Source organism: Pelodiscus sinensis, chromosome 1, assembly GCF_052426305.1.
Source record: "Pelodiscus sinensis isolate ZL-2025 chromosome 1, ASM5242630v1, whole genome shotgun sequence".
NCBI classification, from domain to species: domain Eukaryota; kingdom Metazoa; phylum Chordata; order Testudines; family Trionychidae; genus Pelodiscus; species Pelodiscus sinensis.
This window is the reverse complement of record NC_143052.1, coordinates 5,088,878-5,103,097: the sequence shown is the minus strand read 5'-3', so window position 1 is coordinate 5,103,097 and position 14,220 is coordinate 5,088,878. Positions and strand designations below refer to the sequence as shown.

At 48.4% G+C, this 14,220-nt stretch overlaps 1 protein-coding gene across 3 annotated transcripts in view; it reads right to left on the bottom strand.

Moving 5' to 3' along the window:
* The window catches only part of TASOR2 (transcription activation suppressor family member 2), a 93,000-nt gene that overhangs the window by 14,473 nt on the left and 64,307 nt on the right, over positions 1 to 14,220 (bottom strand). For all 3 annotated transcript variants that reach the window (XM_075925098.2, XM_089777983.1, XM_025183209.3), the window contains exons 17-19: positions 13,156 to 13,693; positions 6,422 to 10,171; positions 1,165 to 1,290 (exon numbers count right to left, since the gene is read on the bottom strand). In XM_075925098.2, coding sequence (XP_075781213.2) covers positions 1,165 to 1,290; positions 6,422 to 10,171; positions 13,156 to 13,693 — 4,414 coding nt within the window. The remainder of the gene's footprint in view (positions 1 to 1,164; positions 1,291 to 6,421; positions 10,172 to 13,155; positions 13,694 to 14,220) is intronic.

Here is a 14,220-nt window from a genome sequence, read left to right as displayed (position 1 = left end):
TAAGCAAGGCCTTGGGAACAGTGAGCCCACAGTCCTGGGCCTAGCGTGCTGTGTAGACACGAGAGCAGGCAGAGTGATCAAAACCGGCTCATGGGCTACAGTGAACTCGAGTGCGTCTGGAAAGACGCAGGTTACAAAGGGCTGAGACGCACAGAACCCGGGGGCTGGAAGAGACCTCAGGAGTCCCCAAATGCAGCCCCCTGCCCAAGGCAGGACCAACCCCAACTCAATCATCCCAGCCAGGGCTTGGTCAAGCCGAGACTTAAAAACCTCTAGGGATGGAGATTCCACCCCCTCCCTGGGGAACCCATCCCAGGGCTTCCCCACCCTCCTAGGGAAATAGTTTTTCCTAATATCCAACCTAGACCACCCCCACTGCAACTTGAGCCCATTGCTCCTCGTTCTGCCGTCTGCCACCCCTGATATCAGCCTCTCTCCAGCCTCTTTGGAACCCCCTTCAGGGAGTTGAAGGCTGCTCTCAAATCCCCCTCACTCTTCACTTCTGTAGAGTAAGTCCAACTCCCTCAGCCTCTTCTTGTGAGTCATGTGCTCCAGCCCCCTAAGCATTTTTGTTGCCCTCTGCTGAACTTTCTCCAAATGCATCCACATCCTTGCTGTAATGGGGGCCCCAGAATTGGATGCTACTCCAGATGTGGCCGCACCAGTGCCGACTAAAGGGGAATAATCACTTTCCTAGGTCGGCTGGCAGTGCTTCTAATAATGCACCCCAATATGTCGCTAGCTAGAGCTACGGACAGGAAGGGTGTTTTGATAAATACTCTCTGGTCATGCGTTAGTTTCCAAGTGTAGACTGGTTTGCTGTGCAGCTCTGGAAAAGCTAACCTTGCTTAAACAAGGCAGCCCAGACAGCCTGGTGCCCTGCCTGCTCTGGAATGGCTTCTGAGGTCGCCAGCTAGTCTGAGCTCGAACGTGGAACAATGGCCGTGAAAGAAACGGGCTCTTTGCTCCTGGGTGTTTTTACAACTCCTTCCCCATGCACACTGCATAAGGATTAGGTTAGCTTTAAATGGCAACAGCCACAGGGATGCCATTACAGCTGAAACCCTGGCCAGGCGTCTCATTTGGAACCTATTTAACAACAGGGCGTGGCAGTCAGCAACGGTGTTTCCAGTTTTGGCACAAGAAAGGTGCTTCTGCACCTACCTTGTGAATATGCACAGAGATGTCCTCGTTTCTAATAATCACAAGCAGTCGGTCTGTCTCTGGGTGCTGTGTTTTACAGAAATTCAGAGGCTCGATTTCAGTGTGGCCGCCCTTCTTCAGTAAACTCTGAAACACAAAGACGTCATTGGAACAAAGTCAGTGTTTGGATGGCCAGCGCTTTAACAAAACAGGCTCTTAATACGATTCCCAGCTGAGTACGAATGTGATGATTTATCTGCACCTGGCGATTTAGACCTAGGGATGTGAATGGTTAACCGGTTAACTGGTAAGCCTCATTTTCATCAGGTGAAGCTTACCGGTTCTGGTTAACTAGTAGGGGCTGGAGCAGTTCCCCGTTTGCCACAGGCAGGGGGCTGCACCAGCCCCGCGGGGCCCACCACCGTTCATGTTTAACTGGTTAACCCAGAGCTGGGTTAGATGCAGCCCAGGGGCCGGATCCAGCCCACCTAACACTTGGATCCGGCCTGTGGATGCTTTCTATTCATATCCTGCTGCCCATGCCACCGAATTTCCCGGCGGTGGTTCAGGCAGCAGGATCCTATTTAAACAGCTCCCGGCTCCCAGTTGTGGAGCTACGCAGCCAGGCAACTTTCCTGGGATTTTAATTCAAAGCATCTGGCCCAGGCAACTCTGGGGGAAGGCTAGTTCCCGGCCCCACCTCTTCTGCCTCAGTCTCCGCCCCTTCGGGGGGTGGAGCTGGCCCATGACCATGTATAAAATTCATTGTGTCCCCCCTGTAAAAATTATTGCCCATCCCTAGGATAACCAGTTAAACAGGACTTTACATCCCAATCTGGACCCTTGAAGTGCTAAAGCCCAGCAATAAATCCTGCTTATTGATCTGTTATCAGATGGGTTTTTCTCCCTGGTTCTGCAAACCAACGAATATGCAGTTTGACCTTGTGTATTCCAGGGTTGTTTCACGAGCGGAGCAGTCTGAGTGGGAGAGAGGTGACTATTTTCCCAACATGCCTCAGGGCCATTTCTGTTTTGTTTCTCAAAGCATCTAAAGCTGAGCATTCAACTCTAAATATCAACACAAGGCTTTCAAAATAAATGTGCCACTTACTCAAACCCCACCCCAGAAAAGAAAGAGTAAGAAAAAGGGGAAAGCAGTTTGCCGTGGACTCTCCCTGTGCCAGCCGGTGTGCAGTGAGGGGTGCTTTAGACTAGCCAGCACCTACCGCATCTCTGCTCCGCTGCACAGCAAAAATCTATTTCCACGCTCTTAGATACCCTGGGAGAGGAACACATCTCGAAGTGTAATTATATGTGCTCTCAGCGAGGTGTGGCTGATAGCCACCGTTCAGAGAGTAGATGATCCAGTACTGCAAAAGCATCCTCGCTGATTTAATTTTACATTTTTTAAAGTTCCCTTGATAGACAAACTCAACCCCAGAATTGAGGTTAAAAAAAATACTACAATCAACTACACAGAATCAACCCAATCAACTACGCAGAAAAGCATTTTCTCACCACACCCTGGAAGTATATAAGAACATAAGAACGGCCGCACGGGGTCAGACCAAAGGTCCACCTAGCCCAGCATCCTGTCTGCCCACAGTGACCAATGCCAGGAGCCCCAAAAGGAGTGAACAGAACCAGGAATGCTAGGGACACCATTCTTACTCATTCTGGCTAATAAGTATGGATGGACCTAACATCCATGAATTTAGCTAGTTCTTTTTGAACCCTGTTAAAGTCCCAGCCTTCACAACATCCTCTGGCAAGGAGTTCCACAGATTGACTGTGCACTGTGTGAAGAAAAACTTCCTTTTGTTTTAAACCTGCTACCTATTAAAGTAGGCAACGGTTCTGTCAGACTAAGGCAGTGTCTACTAGAGTTGGCTGGAAAAAAAACACACAAAATGTTGCACGTTCAAATTTTTTCTTTTATCCCACACTGGGGCAAAAGGCCAAAAAATGCAACATTTTGCATGGGAAGGGTTTTCAGGAAAAAAAATCTCTTCGGGGCTCCTGAAATAGAATGTTTTCGCTTCCTGGCTGCCTGACTGTAAGAGGCTTGTCAATTACCTTTCTGAAATTGTCAGAGCCTTCCAACCTGCCCATCCAAGAGGAAGCCTCAAACATAGCCGGACACCCCTCTAGGAAAGGTTTTGTGAGATTCACTGACCGAACGGGAACTGGACCACAGCCTTGCAGGCAGGGAGTGGAGAAGCCATTCTTCTGATTTTTTTCCAATGGAAAAGTCTTTTTTCCCCCTTCCTGCTAAACTAAAATTTCTTATGGAAAATTTTGTTTTGGTGAAAAGGGCATTTTTTTGTCAGAAAAGGCACACCTGTGGTGACTGTAGAGAAGGCACTAGCACATCTCACTGGTTTTACCACCCTGTTTTCTAGACCAGCTCAGAGCTGGTGTGGACAACCGGGCTACGTCTACACTGCCCTCTCTTGCGCAAACAAATATGCAAATGAGGCAAACCGGGGAATATCGCCGTGCCTCATTTGCATCATTAATGAGGCTCTGTTTTTGCGCAAGAGGCTTCTGCACAAAAAGGAGCCATCTACGCTGCTCCTTTTTGTGCAAAACCCCCCTCTTGCGCAAGAGCCATTCTTCCGGAAAAAAAGCGTAGATGGTTCCTTTTTGTGTAAAAGCCTCTCGCGCAAAAACAGAGCCTCATTAATTATGCAAATGAGGTGCAGCGATATTCCACACTTAACCTCATTTGCATATTTTTTTGCGCAAGAGAGGGCAGTGTAGACGTAGCCCTATAGAACAGGTTGAACCTCTCTAGTCTGGGACTCTCGGGATCTGACCGATTCTGAACCAGAGAATTTTCTGGACTACGGGAGGTCAATATTGTCTAGCAGCGTTACCAACACTTCCACTGCTTACTTGGCTGTTGGGAGCACATTTAGGGATAAATGAGAGCTAAATAACTGGGAGGGGATGACCTGGAAGATGCGGAGCAATTCATCTACTTGGGGAGTATTATGGGCAGAGACGGAGGAATAGACAAGGAGATCAGTGCTCGGATAGGGAAAGCAACAGTTGCGTTCAAGTCTCTTTGTCCCATATGGAGCTCACAAATAATACCTGCAAAGACGAAACTGCGAATTTTTAACACAAATGTGAAGAGGGCGCTCGTGTATGGATGCGAGACCTGGCATACTAAAAAGTCTTCAAATCACAAGCTACAGACATTCCTAAACAGATGTCGGAGGTAAATCCTTCACATCAAATGGCAGGACTTTGTCACAAATGAGGTGCTTTGGAACAGAGCAGGACAAGACCCACTTGGCGTTCAAATCAAGAGAAGAAAGTGGGGATGGCTAGGCCACACTCTCAGAAAACCATCATCCAGCACAGCCCATCAAGGTCTCCCATGGAACCTGCAAGGAAAACGCAAAAGAGGAAGACCTTGGACAACGTGGAGAAGATCTACTGAGATTGAAGGACAACAACTGGGGTACTCCTGGAGTCAGCTAGACATTTTGTCTCAAGACAGAGTGAAGTGGAGGAGTATTGTAGATGACCTATGCTCCACTCGGAAACAAGGGTTTAAGAAGAAGAGCTACATAACAGCACAGGACACTGAGAGCCAGGACTGGTGGCTGTCAACAAACTTCATGGGACCGCGGGGAACTTGGCCACAGCCATGAAAAGTGGACATCCAGCTAACTAAAATTATTCCGGATGACGGATGTTGCCGGACCAGAGAGTTCTGGACTAGAGAGGTTGAACCTGTAGTAAAGATGCTAGTGTCTGTCTACACTAGCTCTCCACCAATGCTACTGCCAATGCAGCTGAAACAAATTCCAGTGTCAACGCCCTCCACTGAAAAGCATCTTCCAGTAGCACACAGCTATCCAAAATGCTTGGACTCTTGGCTAAACTCGGCTGTCACAATCAGGTGCAATGAGAAAAGCCTGTTTCTCAGATTAAACAGGCATCAAACCTGGAAATGGTTTTTCAAAAGCATCATCAGCATCTTGAACTGCGATCAAAACCAAACAGGAGACACCAGAGCACATTGGGTTCTCTGTGACTAACCACCCGAAATAGTTGGCCACTATAATTTGCCCCACCTGAAATGTGAGCATGGCCCCGTTTGGATGAACCATGTCACCGGAGCAAGTAAGCAAGACCTAAATCTGAAACAGATGGTCGTCATTGTGCCAAATGCGGACCAAAAAAAAGGCATTTCAAGCCAGAGGAGACACCTCTGGAACAAGCAAGGAGCCAGAACCATTCTTAATCTGTGGAGAACCATGAAGAAGATGAAGCAAATGCTGCCTTAACATACTTCCTTGCATACATATTTTTGTAAAAAAATGATGAGGTATACAAAAACTGCTGCTCCAGTGCAGTCTGCCAAACTCAACCCTTGGCCATCCGGCACGCTGTGGATAGCTCATTGTGTGGTTTGCCAATTTTCTTACCGTTATGAACAGAAAAAAATCGGAGGTGCCAGATTAGCCTTTAATGCGGGAAGTTTCCATCTTTTCTTTGGTCTCAAATGAAAATGAATCAATTACTGCTGATCCTAGTTCCCTCTAGTTTATGCATCACAAAACTACCGCATGGGTTTGCATATTTTGGTTTGAATTATGGCTCTAGAGAGCCAAAATGGGGTGTTACTGATCCAGATTGAAACTCCCTTGGCAGGAAGGCCGACAGAGTCACTGGGACCGTGGGCGAGGGGAGGAGCTGGCTCTATGCTCCTGGAAGGGGCAGAGCCTCAGGCAGAAGGGGCGGGGCTTTGCACAGAAGGGGTGGAGCTGGGGCAGCCCATCCTCAGCGCTGCCTGGAGTGCGCTGCACAGCAGCAGCTGGGAACCATGGGTGCAGGTGCCTCCATTCCTGCTCGCTCCCGTCGGGGGACCAGCCCCTAGGACTGACACGGCAGGCGGATACTACCAGTCGGCATTAGCCAAACTGTTGGCGGAAGCTTGCACAGAGACCTCCTGCACTGTACCTGGCTCCAGCCAGTGGTACCAGATCAACAGAGGAGAGGGATAGCTCAGTGGTTTGCACGCTTGCTTGCTAAACCCAGGCTTGTGAGTTCAATCCTTGAAAGGACCATTGAGGGATCTCAGGCAAATCTGTGGGGGATGGTATTTGGTCCTGCTATGAGGGCAGGGGACTAGACTCAATGACCTCTCAAGGTCCCTTCCAGCTCTATGAGATTGATATATCTCCATAACAGTACAAGACACACTAAATTCACTCATGATCTTAACCAAATGAGGAAGATTTAGAAGTTGCCGCCTTACCTTCATTCTCACAAAGAAAGGATCCTCTTCTGTTTCCACTAGGTAGAACATACAAGCATTTTTGCAGGCCTCTTTCACAACACTTTTCAGTCGGTAGTGTAGAGTGTTGCATAGATCACTGATCATGTGCTCATAGGAGGTGGTTCGTTTGGGGAAAGAGGTACATTTTTTCCTTTTGCCAGCAGGCTCCTCTGAGGTAGTGCTCGGACCTCTTCCTTTGTTACCCGCATGTACACTGTTCAGCATCGCGCTGGGGAACTCGGCATATTCGTTCAGAATGACCGAAATATCCCCCCGGGATTCTTTTAGCTTATCGTCATATTTTAACTTACTGAGGTGCAAAGGAAGAGCATAGTCATGGCCCTGCCTTTTGACTCTGGCAGCGCTGCGTTCGTTGCGAAATGTATCCCGCCATGGGACGCAGGGCGGAGGCTCAGCAAAACCCGCGTAGCTGTCGCCTCTTGGGTGCCAACGGGGACCATGCTGCCTTGTATCCGAACGCACCACCGTTACCAAAAGGGGGCTCCTACTCCTGGATGGTGCATTTAGACTAGATATGTCAGGGGCCTCTCTCAGGGGCAAAGTCTCAGCCGTTAGCTGGGGAGAAAACTTGTTTGGAAAGATACTGCTGGAGGTAGAAAGTCGTGATTTCTGGCTCTTTATTACTTGTTTTAGCTTATAACTGAAGCGCAGACATTCCATGTCTAAAGTGTTCTGGGTAAGATCATCGATAACCTTCCAGGTCCTAGTCAAGGAGCTTATTAAATCAGAGCGTTCCACAGAATGGCCAGGCCTCTTTGAAGAGTGTAACCTTCTAGTTTTGTCTTTGTGTTTTTTGGTAACAGTAAAGTTTCTATAATCCCGTGGGGTGCCCTGATCGTCTTTAATATTGACAAAAGGTGGCACGTATCTATCATCATCCCTAAACCCCACACACCAACCTGACTCTACAAGGGAAAATCTTTTGGCGCCCCACTCACCACGCTTACTGTTTTTGTATTCTGAGCTTATACACGACCAATCGTAATTAGTCCTGGTGGTGGTTGTTGCACGGATCGCATCAATGGCTCTTGTGCTCCAAGACCCCTGACATTTAGCTGTGGGATGTGTAATCTCTCCAAAGTACTCCTGCTCAGAGTCTCCAGAAAAAGACTCATAGGATAAATTTTCAAAGGTCAAATGCCCACCTCTATCGTGGTGAGGGAATGGTGTACCTAGGTTGGGCAAATGTTCCTTCAAAATACTGTCAGTATCACTAAGTTCTAGAGCCTCTCTAGAGTCTGCGTGTACACATGATGCTGTAGGCATGCCAAGAGAGGAAACATGAATTTCTTCCCTAGTGCCCGATGCATCAGTTTGATGCAAATCAACAAACATATTAGAGTCTTCTGTCTTATAATCACTCTGCCGTTCTGTGAGTTCATAAACTGAGCTCCGGTCGCATGCTTGTGTGAACTGTTCCTCCTCTTCTTCTGGGATAGACCCAGTGCTCGCAGCATGGCTAGTGCTTCCTGGATCAAATTCCTCACAGGACGTGGGCTCTTTGTCATCCGTCTCTGGTAAGTCTGCTACTTTACTGGCAGGGATGTCCTGTTCTAAACACATATCTGGTTTTGCCTGTTCTGTGTAACAGGAACCTGCCTCGTCTTCCGCAGCAGAAGATGCTACCTCCATCACCTCTAGTTGATCCGCGTGGGCAGAATTCATACTTCTGGAAAAATCGGAATCCTCCTCACTTTGCTTTAATGCATTTTTTTGCACCTCTGCCTCTGTGTTGATGGGGATACAATGTGGCTGAAAAGCAACACCCGTCAACAGTTCCGGGTTGGCGGGTTTGTTCGCAGGAGAAATCTCTTCCTCGCTCTCCAGTAAATCTGCCATTTTGACGACAGAGATTTCACGTTCTAGACATTTGTCTTTCTTTGGTTGCTCGGTATCACAAGAACTTGAGGAACCATCCCCAGCAGACAAGGCTGTTTGACCCTCAGAGATGGCATGTACTTTCAATTCATCTCTTTGATCAGTGTGGTCAGAATTTGTATTTTTGCAAAGCGCCGGATCGTGCTCATTTGGCTCTAATGTACTTCTGTGTGGTTCAGTCTCTCTGCTAATAGGCTGGCTATGTTCCTGAAAAGGAGTACCAACTAGCCCTCCTGGGTCAGCATGCGTGGGCTTATCAGCTGGACTTGTCTCTTCCTCACTCAAAACAGGACTGTGCGGATACTGATGGTTTACCCAGTTCATCTGTTTCAAGTCCAAATGTTCGTTAGCGAAAGATTTTTCATTATCCATTGATAAGGTACAAGCTGGTGTTACCAATTGGCAAAGAGAGGTTTCATCTTCTTCGTGTGTCGTGACCATAGTTACCTGGTTTAACTCATCATTACATGGTGACTTTTTAGCAAAAGAACAGACGCCGGTAATCTGAAAATTGTCACAGCTCTTCTCAGCCGCACAGTTCGCTTCCAATTGAGTATTTTCAAAGACTAAGCACGGGATTTCGTTTGCTCCTGCAGCTTTGGTCAGCAGCTCTACCGTGTCAGTAGAAGAGCTTGTTTGCTCTCCTTGGGGCGCTGTATGGCTTTGCACTTGATCTGATTCTTCAATCCTCAGAGAAGTGTCATCAGCAGAACCAGTTCCTTGGTCTTCCTGAGAAACATGGCTGTCTTCTACGGAGTCACTTTGTGCCAAGGACTTCATTTCTTCAGCTGGTTGGACAATGGCCTCTTGGTTCTCTGGAAGCGCATCTGCAGACGGTGTGATTTCATCAGAAGGTACTTCCCGGACAGGACTTGCCCCAGGTGATAAAGTTAATTCACAATCAGAGGGTGGCTTCAAGTCAACTGGACTGGTTGCATTGCTTTCTTCGGAGAGGCAAGTTTCTGTAGGAAATACTAAAGTGATTGGATCCAGATCTGTATCTTCTTGTTCCAAATCTGCATCATGAGTTTCTGCAGCTGATTTGTCAGTGACCTCTGGGTTCTCTGGAAGTGAGTCTGGAGACGGTGTGATTTCATCAGAAGGTACTTCGTTGGCAGGACTTGAACCAGGTGATAATGTTAGAGTTAACATGCTATCAAAGGGTTCCTCTGAGTCCACAGGACTGGTTGCTTTGCTCTCTTCAGGTAGGCAAGTTTCCTTGAGCAGTTCTAAACTGGTTGGCTCTTGGTCCATATCTTCATGTTCCAGATCAGCATCATTGCTTTCAGAAAGTGCTAAATCAATAGGTTCTACATTTATACCTTCATAATCAAAATCCTCCTCCTCGTTCTCTTTTTCCTCCTCCTCCTCCTCCTCCTCCTCTCCTTGATTTTCTAATGGATCATATGATTCACTCTCTTTTCCACAGGGGCTATCCTGTTTTGTGCTCTTTGTATTCACTTCTAACTGTACCGCTTCACAAAGACGTAGTGATTCCTCCCCATCAGCATGACAACTGGCTTTATGCTCCGGAGAGAGAGTCATGTTGTCCAATCCCTTTCTTTCCTCGGGAATGACAGTACCATCGTTAATAATCACAGGCTGTTCATCTTCCTGCTTCTTCGGAAATCCAATCTGGGAAAATGCAGTCTTGCTCTGTGAAACTTTACTTAAATCAAGAGCATGACATGTTTCCTCTGAGACATCAAAGGAAAGTTCTTCAGGTCTTATCTTTGTATTGTTGGGTTTACCAGAAGGGTCGTAGGCAGAGCTACTGATAGAAATTACAGGCTCCGGCAATTCCTCTCTTTCACTGTCCTCTTCATCGACCTGAAATTAGAAATTTCAACACGTAGCTATTGAGAGAGACGAATGTCGGAAACAAAAGATCTCTGCAACATTTTTAATCCTCAACCTTTCATGAGTCAACCTGTTAGTACAAACCTAGGAAAATGAATTTAAATTCACATCCCAAGTATTTGACTGCCAAATTCTGTCCTCAAAATAGACAAGTGAGCCCATTTCATGTCCTCCATCCTTCCAATTCCTCCTCAAGATCTGCTTCTGTGATACTTATGGGATACTGGCAGCTAACAGCAGCTAGGGAGATGCCAGGTAGGAACCCCTCATTTTCTGTTTTGTTTATTTGTATCTTATTTTTTTTTTTAAAACTGCCTTGAAACCAAATCATGGCGCGCACAGCGAATCTAACCTCACGCTCTCATCTCTACTACCTTTGTCTTCCCTTTCCGATTTTACCCTCGCTTACTGTGTCTTGCCTTGAATTAGACTGCAAGTTCTTTAGAGCCTGGAACTACCTCTGATATTTGTACAAGGAAGAACACAATTTCCTGACCCTAATTATAGCCTCTGGGCACTATCACAGTACAAGTAATAAAGAAATCAACACTGGTCATGCTCATCTGAGGGCTTGTCCGTGTGGGGCTTGTTTACCTGGGGAGGTGATGGGCTCTCCAGGGAAGAGATCTCTAAAAGCGCACTAATGTGTTGTACGTGAATTGATCTGTGTACCTGCCGGTGGGCTTTGATGGTATATCGTTTCAACCAGCACTACGTTAAAGTGCACCAGTAGGGTCTAGATCAGCGATGGGCAACCAAGACTAAGCATGTAAAATATCAATGAATGGGCTAATCGAATAGTCGATGCAATTTGCATCGACTATTCGATTAGTCGACAAGGGCGCCTCTGCCTTTGAAGTGTAGCAACAGCCTCAGGGGCTGTGGGGAGCATGGGGTCAGCGGGGGACTCAAGCAGCCCCTGTTGGCCCCGCGCCCCTGCGGTGTTTCAAAGCAGCAGTGCCGCATGGAGCCCGGGGTCACCAGGGGAGTTCCCAGCTGACCCCGCCCTCCACGCAGCGCTGCCGCTTTGAAGCACCCCCTCAACCTCCCTCCCCGCCCCCGCTGCCTTTTTCTGATAGAGGCAGCAAGGAGGGGGGAAACGACTAGTCAAATAGCGTGTTGACTTTCTAATTATCGGATCGTCGACTAGTCAACTAATTGGTCACATCCCTAACCAAGACTATTGAGTGGGCCATATGAGTGGGCTGTCTTTGTCTCAGTGGGCTGCATGATTCCAGTGACGGGCAACCTGCAGTCCATGCACCCCCTGTCTGCCCCGCTCCCCCACACCTGTCTCGCGCACCAGGGCACCGGAGCCCTGTACTGCTGACTTCTCTCCCTCCCTCACAGCACTTTTGGAGCACCCTGAATCTGCTGATTCGTGCACCGCCCCCGCTCTGCCTCCTCCTTCCCAGAGCTGGAATAGCCACATAGGGGAGGGAGGCAGACAGGGGGCGTGCAGGCTCCGGGTTGCCCACCACAGGTCTAGATGGACCAGTTAGCATGCGCCATGTTTGTGTGCTTTAGAAATCGCTCCCCTGAAGAGCCCATTATCCCACCAGTAAACGAGCCCAAGGGGGCACAAGAAGTACCACGTTAAAGCCCAATCTGCACGTGCCGTAATATGTAACTAACATGCGACTTTGCGTGCTCCTCCCGCTCCCCACGATTGGCCTAGGGGAAGGGAAGTGGCAGGGTGTCCACAGACCAGATCCACCCGCTTAGCTCCTACTGCCCTGCAAGGGGGCAAGTGCCCAGAGGGAACCGGCAGCTGTTCAGAATGTCTGGCAGTCTTCTCTAGGTGTGGGGAGGGGGGAAAGGGGCAAAGACTTCACATGCTCCCCCACACCCACGCCAATCAGGGTCTGTGGGACGGGGAGTACGGAAGTGTCCTGGCCCCACCCCTCTTGCCAGAGGCACCACCCCTTCTATGGCGGCCTGGGGCCACTTCAAAAATTACTGAAGTGGTCCCCCCGTCTAAAATTATTGCCCATCCCTGACAGGTGTCTGTCTAACCTGCTCTTAAGTATCTCCAGTGATGGAGATTCCACAATCTCCCTGGGCAATTTATTCCAGTGTTTAACCACCCTGACAGGAAGTTTTTCCTAATGTGCAACCTAAACCTCCCTTGCTGCAGTTTAAGCCCATTGCTTCTTGTCCGATCCTCAGAGGCCAAGGAGAACAATTTTTCTCCCTCCTCCTTGTGACACTCTTTTAGCTACTTGAAAGCTGCTCTAATATCCCCTCTCGGTCTTCTCCTTTCCTAACTAACAAGCCCAATTCTTTCAGGCTATGTCTACACTTGCGGCTTCTTGCGCAAGAACATCTTGCACAAGAGTTCTTGTGCAAGAACTCTTACGCAAGAAAATGTCCACACTGCCATGGCAGTGTGGACGCTTTCTTACGCAAGAAAGCTCTGGTGGCCGTTTTAGCCATAGGGCTTTCTTGCGCAAGAAATCCCTGCTGAGCGTCCACACTTCCCTCTTGCACAAGAGCTCTTGCGCAAGAGGGCTTACACTTGTCAAAAAAGAGCGTAGCTCTTGTGCAAGGAGCCCTCTCTTTCCACGCCGGACTGTAAATTTACTTGCGCAAGAGCGGGCGGGCAGTGTGGACGCTCTGCAGATTCTTGTGCAAGAACGGCTGTACTTGCGCAAGAAGCCGCGAGTGTAGACATAGCCTCAGTCTTCCCTCATAGCTCATGTCTTCTAGACCTTTCATCATCTGGCTACTTCCCTCTCCATCAAAAGATTCAATTCCTCCCAGTTCCCATTTCAATGGGCCCCGCAGAAGAAGCCAGGGCCGCTGGAGGGGGAAACAAGGCCCTCTTGCACCCCGTTTTTACATTACTTCAGTATGGATCTTAGAGGCAGGTGTTTGTTACAAAGGCTCCATGTACCCTCCAAGTGCTGTCGTATTTCCTAAATAGCTACACCCCCTGTAATCCGGGCTCTTACCTTACTGAATGAATGGACAATATCTACACATCCATCAACAATAACCTCCTGGGGCCCGTCTTTCAAAGGAGGGCTGCTGGTGTCATCGTAGTCAGCGTCTCTATAGGACTTTATGCAACTCGTGGATGATGGTTCATCACAAGAAAGCAACTTCTCAGAGGCAGACGACACCGTGCTTTGGACACTGCTGGAAATCTGATTGCACTGGGAATCGACAGGACTTTTTTCCAAGCCAGAAGATCCTTCACAGTCATCGCTTAGTTCCGAAGGATCCGCCGTCTGGCTGGAAGTCTGGTTGGCCTCAGATTGAGAGTCGGCAAGGCACTTTTCTAGCTCAAAAGAGCTTTCGCAATCATCGCTCAATTCCAAAGCATCCAGACTACTGTTTATTGAGACATACTTTTCGGGGTTACTGTGTTCTACCACCTTTCTCGTAGTTCTTAGGAATTTGCTTGGTTTGCTGTAAAACAGAGCTACCCACATGTGAAGAATAAGCTTCATTTCTTCCACATCATCGGGCATATCTGGATCCCAAGGCCTGGGGGGAAAAATAAATGCACTTAATTGCTGTCGCTGGTTGTGCAAGACTAATGCATATCAGCTCAATGGATTCAAATAGAGGGAGCTGTTAGCAGAGGTCTCAATTATAAACTAAGTGGCTGGTTGTTTTTGTTTTTCCTTGTCTGAAAAAAGGTGGAATGTAGCCATAAATCAGTGGCTTCTGTTTTGGATTTTCAGTTCACTGGAGCAGGGGGAAAGCTCTCCGGGGCTTCTGGCCTCGGCAGGGAGCTCCACACCCAGAGTCCAGTCTGCAGCCCAAACCAGGTGACAGCCCGGCTTGGAGCAGAGACCTGGCAGAAGTCCGGCTGGGGAGCTAGAACCTGGCTTCCTTGTAAGTTTCATAGCCCCAGTGGAGTCATGAAATTGACAAGCTAGCCAGCAGCCGTTGTAAGGAATGCTGCGTCTACACCAAGGGTACGTCTAAACTACATGCCTCCGTCGACGGAGGCATGTAGATTAGCCAGATCGGCAGAGGGAAATGAAGCCGCGATTAAAATAATCGCG